This window comes from Oryzias melastigma, linkage group LG15 (genome assembly GCF_002922805.2).
Source record: "Oryzias melastigma strain HK-1 linkage group LG15, ASM292280v2, whole genome shotgun sequence".
Taxonomy (NCBI): domain Eukaryota; kingdom Metazoa; phylum Chordata; class Actinopteri; order Beloniformes; family Adrianichthyidae; genus Oryzias; species Oryzias melastigma.
In genome coordinates, this window is record NC_050526.1 from 19377755 (window position 1) to 19387917 (window position 10163).

At 36.4% G+C, this 10163-nt stretch overlaps 1 protein-coding gene across 1 annotated transcript in view; it reads left to right on the top strand.

The window, feature by feature from the left end:
* The window catches only part of zgc:91976 (uncharacterized protein LOC492359 homolog), a 22815-nt gene extending 13439 nt beyond the window's left edge, over positions 1 to 9376 (top strand). Inside the window, exons 2-6 of the mRNA XM_024297741.1 lie at positions 3576 to 4379; positions 4463 to 4580; positions 5223 to 5376; positions 6984 to 7150; positions 7305 to 9376. Coding sequence (XP_024153509.1) covers positions 3778 to 4379; positions 4463 to 4580; positions 5223 to 5376; positions 6984 to 7150; positions 7305 to 7481 — 1218 coding nt within the window. The 5' untranslated portion in view covers positions 3576 to 3777 and the 3' untranslated portion in view covers positions 7482 to 9376. The remainder of the gene's footprint in view (positions 1 to 3575; positions 4380 to 4462; positions 4581 to 5222; positions 5377 to 6983; positions 7151 to 7304) is intronic.
* Positions 9377 to 10163: the final 787 nt, after the last annotated feature.

A 10163-nucleotide genomic window follows, 5' to 3' on the forward strand; every position in this document is an offset into this window, starting at 1 on the left:
TACAAAAAGGGTTGTGCCAAAAATGTCTCTTGCTGTCCCTTTCTCTATTTATCATTAATTAAGTAGACAAAAGGAAAAAAAATCATCTTGCATCAAAAACACGTTTTATTCAAAGACATGTTGATCAATTTAACCTTAAACTCTATTAAAAGAAAAAAGGGATTTATGGGAAATGAGATCGTTTCATTTTTATCTTTCAAACATCCCCAACCTCCAGTCTTGTTTATTTTTTTGTACTTGCTTATTGTTGAAAAGCTTAAGGAAAGGCAACATTAAAGTCCACTTCATTCAACTGTAAACAAAAGCTGCTAAAGATTTGATGTTAGTTATTTACACACAACAATAGACTTTTCCCTTTAAGGAAAAACCCTTCATACGTCAACAGTGTTATACATACAATCCCTACCCTCTTTTGTTTGCTCTACTAACAAAAGTGAAAGGGAAGCTTTGAAGATTTATGTTTTGTACAGTTCAAGAGTTTCAGTTTTTATCCCATGGCTACTGTACATAAAATGTAAAATATGATACATTTTTGGCTCCCTAAGCCACGTTATAGTAGAAATATTTTTTTTTTGGCATCTTGTTCTCTTGTCAAATCAAACAATTTTGCATCCACGTCATCAGAGGAGTTTATCAAGCCTTTTGGTGCTAAAGGTGGCTGTGCCAAAGAAGTTTAAATTTTAAATAAATGGCAATACGCATCAGAGATGCTCAAAAGTCCCTTTTATCAAGTCAAGTCGGAAGTTTTGGGAACAAATCAAAATCAAGTTTTAAGTCTTAAAATTCACAAAATAACTATTTTATTGTCTCAATTAGTCAAACTGTTTTTAAACTTGAACACAATTTCTACACAAACCTAAAGTCATGTCTCAATTCTCTGCCTTAAGTCCTAGTATCAGATCCAAGTCACTACCCTTAATATATTTGGACTAAAATCATCAAGAACAATATTTCTGCCGCATTTCTTTCCTTTGTCATACTAAAACTCTTGCATAATTTGTTAAACACTAAATCAGGATGGTAAATGCATAAAGTAGTGAATGTAAAAAAGATGTGTTAAACATCTGACAGAGCTCTGTTTTTTATTTGAATATTAAAAATGAGGCCAGGTCTTCCTCCCCTGCTTCAAACGTCTGTTTCTCTTCTCTTTATCTGCCACTGCTCCTGTGTGTAATGCATTCTATTTACTTTTTGTGCAGTGGGAAGGCTTTATATGGACTTTAAAGCAGGTCTGTACTGCAGTACTTTGAAATCTCCTGACTAGAAAGGACTTGTTTTTCTCACAAACTCTGAAGGCACAGATTTCTGAAAATGTTAAGTAGTCTTTAGTTAGCGTCTACTATTAAAGTAGTCTTTAGTTGGCTGTTTTTATTCTATTCTATTTTTTTTTTTTTTGACGTGGTCCCTTTGTGTATCTGACCTGTCTATCTTAGTGCGTTGGAAGGACTAATCACTACAAATTACAACCACATGTTAACTCTAAGGATCTGGTTACATTGATCTGCTAAGTGTAAGCCTGATAAAAGCCACAGTCAGTTTCATGTGTAAGCTTTTAACAACACTATCACTATTACTTGTGAATTTTTTTTTACATTCAAACCTATAAACTACTGGACGGAAGAAAAATATGAAAAAGAAAACTTCCTTTATTATTTATTGCTTCATTTATTAATAATAAGGAATAAAAGCAGTGAAACTGAGAAAATCAGTGAGTTTTCATTTGATTTTCAACAACATATACAGTATATATGTCTGTACTGTGTAAAAACAGAGATTTATTTATGTATTTTTTTGGTTTGGGAATAAATCTGTCATTCCTGATCCCTGAGATTATTTCTGGGCTTTAAGCTGATTCATTGACCAAAGGTCGCCCGTGTACAGCTGACTCAGTGAAGGCTAATCTCCAGCCTGTCTCAGTTTTAAAATGCTCTGATGTAACTTTTCTTTACGGCCTTGCTCTCTTCACACAGTGCTCAGATAAACAATCTGGTTGTTAAGTTGTTGACATCAGAAACCTTCAGACAGAACTTTTTAAAATAAAAGTCTTGTATTTTTAATTGGAATCATCTGAAATTGCAATTTATTTATGTGATCATCCGTCCCAAATGATCGGGTTTCTGGGAAGAGATAAGATGAAGTTGGGTTGATATGTAGTTTACAGTCTTGTGAAATGTCCAGACTGACGTAAAATTTTACCGCCTAAGCTGAGTTAGCGACTATTCCAGTAACGGGGCAAGGCCGACTGTTCCAAGCTTCATTTTGATTTCTGACTTCCTCCCCGTTTCCGTCCAGTCCACCACGTTTCCTCCTGACCACATAGAGGCCTGTTTGCAGCTTTGCACTCGCACACCCCCACACCATCAATAACACAAGAAGGGCCACCCTGTGTTAACCACCACCACTGTGTTCTGTAAACAAACGGATGAAATGAAGCAGCCATTGGAGGACTTTACTCCTCCTCTTGGCTGCTGCCCCAAGTTTGGATAAGAAAGCAATCTTTACACAAGAAAAAAGGTTAAAACAAGTCGTGTACAAAATTAGAAAAAGTGTTTACTGATCAAATAAATCGTCAAATAGATTCAGTTGTTGAGAAAATACTAAGACAAGGGTGGAAATTTTCATGATTTAAAAAGGTAAAATCACACAAAAGTTGGTGAAGAATAGTTTTAAAATGTTACATACAAGGAAACGCGCATTCTTGAAGCTTTATCTCTTCTAGCAGGTCATCCTAAAGCCAAGGGCCCCAGAAAGCAAACACTCAATCACCTTTGGATTTTAACCTTGACAATACACAGCTGGAGGGGCCCTTCCTGAGGATAAGTCTGCATGTTGACTCAGACCAGGGTTGTCTAAATGTCTTTAAGACATACTTTTAAATGTTGCAATAAAATCCAAAAGTGAGTGACTTCTAAAAGCAACAGAGAGCCTATAAAGAAATGCTACTTTTTATACACATGTTGCCTCTTGTGATACTCAAAGACCCACACTAATGAAAATAGTATTTTTAACAAGTTCTTGTTGGATTTTTCCCACAGGAAAAAGAAAAGGAAGTTTAAATTTTTGTTTCTGAGTATTTATAGATTTAAATTATTATGAATCAGGAGTTGACGAATAAATGCAGTTTGAAAAAGATTGGACTTATTTCATAGAAAACACACTGGGTGGCCCACAAGCTCCCTGCTCCACTCCATTCTGATGCATCCACTTCCAAACAAATAGATCCATGTACGTCTTCATTTTCCTCATCCGAGCTGAAGCTTACTCAAAACTAAACACTTGGATAGTTCAAATACTGCTCGGTATTTTTTTTTTTGCACCAGTAATGTTCGACTGGTTGTTAAGGGCCGTCAGTTAAGCGGGAGAAAGTCTAAACAGATGGATGATGGGAAGTTGGGGCAGACTTACTCTACGCCAACAGCCCTGCAGAAACTTTGTTCTAGATAAAAATTGCATTACTAAAAGTCAACTAGGAACGATTTTTAAATAGATAAAAAAAATTATCGGAGTGTTTTTTTTTTTTGTTTTTTCAATTACTGTATTTTATTTGACTGTTGATTCTTCTTTTGTTTCAACAGCGGGTCAGAACAGCAATGAAGTTCAACAAGTCAGTCTGCTAAACAATCAGAGCCCGCATCGTTCCAACGCTTCAAGAGGAGTGTGAACACACCATGTGCCATAACTGGAGACACCTTTGTACTGCCCCATAGATCGGCAGCCCCCTTATGAACCTTGGTCTTTGAGGACCCTCCTAGTCGTTCACATTTCCCGCCGCGCAAGATGAAGAAGGTGGTGGAGTGGTCATCAGAGGATGTTTCTAAATGGCTGAGTAAAGAGGGGATGCCAGAGTATGCAGATGCCCTCAGACAGATAGACGGTCCTGCTCTGTTGAGACTCAAGAATACAGATTTCCAGGATCCTCCACTCTCCCGTGTCTCCTCAGATGGTGGAATGCAACTGCTTGAGCGGCTGGAGACCCTGCGAATAGAGAACCACATCGAGGCTCACAAAAATGGCCATGCAAACGGGCACGCTGGCGGGCTACCAAAAGGAACTAGTAAGCCCCAGAGGAATGGCACACTGGGGAAAAAAGAGATGACTCTCATTCCCATGCCCGTGCTGGAACCTACTCACCCCTCGTTCCCTACAGAGTGGGGGAAGACGGGCATAGCGTTTGTCTATGCAGTCATTTGTTTCGTCACCACCTCTATCGTCATATCAGTGGTCCACGAACGAGTTCCACCGAAGGAGCACACTCCACCGTTGCCTGATAAGTTCTTCGACCTGTTCGACCGAGTGGAATGGGCCTTCTCCATTTGTGAGATCAACGGCATGTTGTTGGTGGGCCTTTGGCTGGTCCAGTGGGTTCTGCTCAAGTACAGGTACAGTCACAGGGCCACATTTGAGTTTTGATTTAACCAGTTTTGAGCCCAAAATAATATCCAGTGATCTTTTATCTCCTCAGGTCAATCGTTGGCAGGAGATTCTTTTTCATTGTGGGGACGCTGTATCTGTACCGCTGCATTACAATGTACATCACAACCCTGCCTGTTCCCGGGATGCACTTTAAATGCTCTCCAAAGGTAAAGCAAATCCACACCTGGGAGTCTCAAAAAATAATAGCTAAAAACAAATATATTTGCACATTTTTAAATACTTTTAGTAAAATGTTCACTTTTGTTTGTTTTTTTCTTGTGCAAGTGGGTGACATCATTTGGTATTTATAAACGAAAGTAGTTAGCATGTTTTAGAACTGCATTAAAATCCAGGACCACACTAAATAATCTTTTGTGGGTAAATTTGGACACAGCCTTGGATAGTTGTTTGGAAAAGCATTTTTAAGTTAAAACTTCTGTTTTCTTCAGGCTTACGGATGTCTATCAAATACTCATGTTTTAGTTTACCAAAAAAAGACAGCAATTAAATGTTTTAAATGAAGTATTTACTAGTGCGATCAAATTTTTAAAGATTGCAAAACAGATTCTTTTTTATTAAGCAGAGGTTAGAGATTGATTGTTCTTAAATGGTTTAAGGAACGCAGTCATTGTCCATGAAAATAAAAGTTCCTATTCTTAGGCTTTTTACTCCCTTCCTTTACGATAGCACCAAAGGAAACGAGTCACTTGAAGTTCTGACCTTTGAAGAAGTCTTTTCTGAAGGATTGATAATTATTTGTCTGATCTACAAAGGTTTCAGATGTAAAACGCGATTGTTTTCTCTTTCAGCTTCTGGGGAACTGGGAGGCCCAAATGAGGAGAATCATGAAAATGATTGCTGGTGGTGGTCTGTCCATCACAGGCTCTCACACCATGTGTGGAGATTATCTGTACAGCGGACACACGGTTATGTTAACACTCGCATACCTCTTCATCAAAGAGTGTAAGTGCCTTTGTGTAAACAGTGATGTTTAGAGACTTTTAACCCTCAGAAGCTTCAATGAAATCCTCATTCGGGGTGGGTTTTTTTGTTGCTTTTTTCTTGTCTCCATATTTGGAAAACTAGATTACAGATAATATTGATCCTGTTTCAACGGACGATGTTTTGTCCGCAAACCTCATGCTTAACAGTGATAAGGGATTTCGTAACACAGTTTGAAACGGTGAGGAAATTCAGTTGTAGAAGTAGAGAAGGAAGTATTAACCAAAGGAGAAACCTCTTTCATTATTTTGGTTTCAGCATGTGATCTTTCAGACTTCTCAACAAACTTCTTTTTTCTTATCTCAACTGTGCTTTACTTTCTCATTTCCTTTGGCTCTGTGGGTTAGTGGTTACAACATTTGAACTTTCTTGAACAAATGTTGTAAACGCGTGAGGTCTCACTTCTCTTTATGGGTTGGAAGTTCACTTTTTTTTGTTGTCTTAATGTGTTTAGCTACAGTTTATGCCCAGTTTAGGTCCACATGTCAGATTTAAACAGTCCTGACACCTTGTGGTTGAAAAGAGAAAAGGTTTCAAGCAGGTTTTCACTGAGGCATCTGTGGTTTTATTCTTGGAAAACCCACAGTGTCGAGTTAAGCTGTTATTTTTGATTTATTTATTTGTACTTTTTTTTTCTTTTTTCTCTATTTTTGGCTCTTTTTTTTCTTTGTCCTATTTTCTTTTTGTTTGTTTCTTGATCGCTTGCTTCCTTTTTTAATTGCTTTCTTAATTGATTGCTTTCTTTCTTAATTGTTTGCTTTCTTAATTGCTTGTTTGGTTTCTTAGTTGATTGCTTTCTTTCTTAATTGCTTTCGTTCTTTCTACCTTTTTTTCTTAAGAGCCCTTTTGCTTGTTTGTTTGCTCTCTTTCTTAAATGCTTCCCTGCTTGTTTGATTTCTTTCTTAATTGCTTTATTTGTTTCTTAATTTGTTGCTTGTTTGATTTCTTTCTTGCTTACTTGGTTTTTGAGTTGCTTTCTTTCTTTCTTAATTGCTTTCTTTTTAATTGCTTGCTTCCTTTTTTTATTTGCTTTCTTCCTCTCAATGTATTTTTTGTTTGCTTTCTTAATTGATTGCTTGCTTGTTTGATTTATTTCTTGGTTGATTTCTTAATTACATTCTTCTTTTAATTGCTTACTTTCTTGTTTGCTTGCTTTCTGAATTGCTTTGCTAAGTTCTTCCTTCCTTTCTCACTTAATTGCATTCTTTCTGAATTGCTTTCTTGCTTGTTTGATTTCTTAATTGCATTCTTAATTACTTTTTTTCTTAATTGCTTGCTTTCTTGTTTACTTGCTTTCTGAATTGCTTTCCTAAGTTCTTGTTGCTTACTCACTTAATCGCTTTCTTCCTTATTCAATTGCTTTCTTTCTTGCTGTTCATTGCTGCTTCCCAAAAAGAGTAAACCATTAAAAAAAAAGGTCAAATTAACTTTCAAAGCCCAGAAGAAAATTGTTCTTGGATTCTTCTTGGTTAAGCAATATCCGATTTAAAAAAATATTTTCTTTTTTATGTTCAGGAGTTCAACCTTCTTCACAAAGTTAACAAAATCTTCTTTGGCTCCACTTTCAGATTCTCCCAAGCGCTTCTGGTGGTACCACTGGGTATGTTGGACCCTGAGTGCTGTCGGGATTTTCTGCATCCTTCTGGCCCACGACCACTACACTGTAGATGTGGTTGTGGCGTATTTCATCACCACGCGCCTCTTCTGGTGGTACCACACCATGGCCAACCAGCGGGTGAGAGGCATCATTCTGAGAGAGTTTATCAAAAATAAATCTTTTAGTTTTTACAAAAGAATAAGAAAGATAAATGGATATTTTTGCTTCTTTAACAGCAAATGTTTGTTCAGTCGTGAGTGAAACATCTAACAGTTGCAGTTTTGTGTTTCAGCCTTTGAAGGAGTCGTCTCAAAGTAATCTGTTCACCCGGGTGTGGTGGTACAGACTGTTCCTCTTCTTTGAAGAGAATGTGAACGGCACGGTCCCTCGGAGCTACCAGCTGCCGTTCTCGTTGCGGGTGTCGCCGTGGAGCCGCAAAGTGAAGTACAGCAAACTGGACATCCAGTGACCACCGTCGAGCTCAAGCAGGCAAGGACTGCCACTTCAAAAAGTGCTGTTTTTTTTTTTTTTAATTTTAATTTTCACAGAGGATGGCACCTTACAATGTAGCGTTATCCTTACATCTCTGCTGAATGAGAACCCATCAGATATGTTTCTCCTGTTGGTTATTTTTATCCACTTCTGACAGTATTCGTCAACTTACAGCACTAATTATTTAAATAGTCCTTTCTATAGGTCATAAACATTTCTGCTTCTTTTTAGGGGGGAGGGTTCTATGATATTTCAACATAAAGCTTAAGTTTTTGGTCGGCTAAGTGCAAAAGCATAATTTTTTTTTTTTTTTTTTAAATCTGACTTTTTTAAAATTCCAATTGCCATAATAATTTTTTGTCCTATTTTCTAGCAACATTTTTGTAAATGTTCTTGCTAAAATGCCTCGACGGTGCAAAAAAAAAAGAAAATATTTTTTCTAGATACTTTATTTTTCAGAAGAAAATGATGTCCAACTGAGAATTTTTAGATTTGTATCATTTTCAAGACGGATTACAAAGAGCATAAGAATTTAATGTGGTATAGAGTTGATCCCAGTGCCTTCTCTTAGTCTGATTGTAACAAGCGTTCAAGAACTTCACGTCTAGTGTCGCTGCACCGTCTCGGGCAGCCACACGGTCAAAGCCGAGCGCCCACGAATGTATGAAACAACTATGCTAGCCTTACCAGAAAGTTGGTCTTCCCAAAATAAGGAGCAGCGAGTTGATGCTTTCTATCATTTTGTGCTTACTGGGTTAATGCTGTTCTAATAGGAATACAAGACTGTTAATTGTAATTTTTTAAAAGGAAAACTTTGTAACATTTAATTTTTTGTCAACACCAGCTGCGTTTGAAGCCAAATCTGAGGCTCCTGCTAGTATTTTTCCATTACAGTGAAAGTGTCATAGTCTCATCGGACGTTTGATTAAAACGATGTCTACAAAGAGCAGTTTGGACTTGATCTGAACACTGTTACTGTTTGAAATCAAAACCTGTGAGCTTTCATTTTTGTAATGAATCATAGAACAGAAGAAACGTTTTCACCCGCGTGTCAAAAGATTGAATACAGATGAACATTTCCCGTTGTTCCAGGTTATTTTATCATTTACGTTAGCTGCTGGACTGTAGTGAAAAAGGAAAAAGCATGTTTGTCCCCTGATGTGAGCAGCCAAGTCTCAAACGTTCAGTGTAGATCCGGTTTGTGAGGAAGGAGTTGAGCGATCCAAACATGGAAATGTGTGTTTAGTTTATTATAAATGTGCAAAAAAAAACTTTTTTTCCATAAATGTGAATTGTTTTGATGGAAATTTATATTAATGTTTCTTCTTTTTTTTTTCTTTGTTCCACTGACATGCTAAGTGTGTGACAGGAGTATTACACTATTTTACATATGAGGAGGACTCCATCTAGAAATCAATACATCAAACTATTGCAAGTCAAACAGTTATTTATATTTTTAAAAATATAATGGGTAATAAAAAGCATTATTTTAATAGTAAATTGATGAAACGGTTGTTTCATTGGGAGAGGAAGTATAAATGTTGAAAGATATTTTTCTGAAAAATCGCAGCGTTGCTCCTGTTTCAGTCAATCATTTCAGCCAAGAACATTTCCTGTCTTTCAGTTTCCCTCACCTGTTTTTAAACTGCTCTCTTTACTGATTCAGGGTTAATTCCCAGGTTACAAAAAATCTGATTATTGTAAAGCTTGCAAAGGAAATTCCTATGTTTGCATCTTTAAGAAAGCAGAGTTCATCTTGTGTTCGTCAAACTCTCACCTTCTTTGTTCCTTTTTTTGTGTACAAATCAGATGTTTGTAAGATAAGCTAAAGAATAGAGTTGTTTTGGAATAAAACCTTTTATTATGATGAAACTGACTCCATTTTTTTTTTTAAATTCGACTCTCATTTTCTTGGATTACTTCAGTCAACAATTATGTCTTTTCAGTTCCACAAACAGCCAGCAGATGGAGACATTGAGTCATTTTTTTAAACAGAAAATTTACTGTTTTGCAACATTCCATACACATATTTTACAATATAAATTTTGTGCTTGCTCACTTCAGATTTACTGTCAAACAGACTTAATTTACAAATCTGCAGATTTATTCTTAAGATCTTCTGAACTCTACTGTAAACCTGTTATCACTTTGGAAAATGAAACAAATCAGCTATAATGTTTTTACTACCAATGTATATATATATATTTTTTTTTTATTCAAGCAGACAAAAGTTGTTTTATAAGCGGTTTATAATTTATTCAACCACCTGATGACATGAGTCAACATTTTTCTGGAGAAACAAATCTGTCTCTTCAGCAAATAAATAATGTCGCTGTTTTATTGCAGACAGCGTCTGCTTGCAGTGTGGCAATGAGCAGAACTGTTCCTGAGGAATTTGAAATGTAAATAGCTGCAGCTCACCACCAAAGTAATAAAAGAATTGAGCTAAGGCTGGATCGCTTGCCTTCAGGAAGCAATTTTAGCACCCGATTCCACTAATTGTCATAGCTGATAATTCCAATGTTTGACTTTTAAATAAGTTGCACATATTAAAAACCCACTCTGAATAAAATGTGTTTTTAAATGTTCTTTTAAAAAGAAAATGTAGCTAAAATTGATAAAATCAATGAATCAATCTAAGCTTAATAGATCAATAATC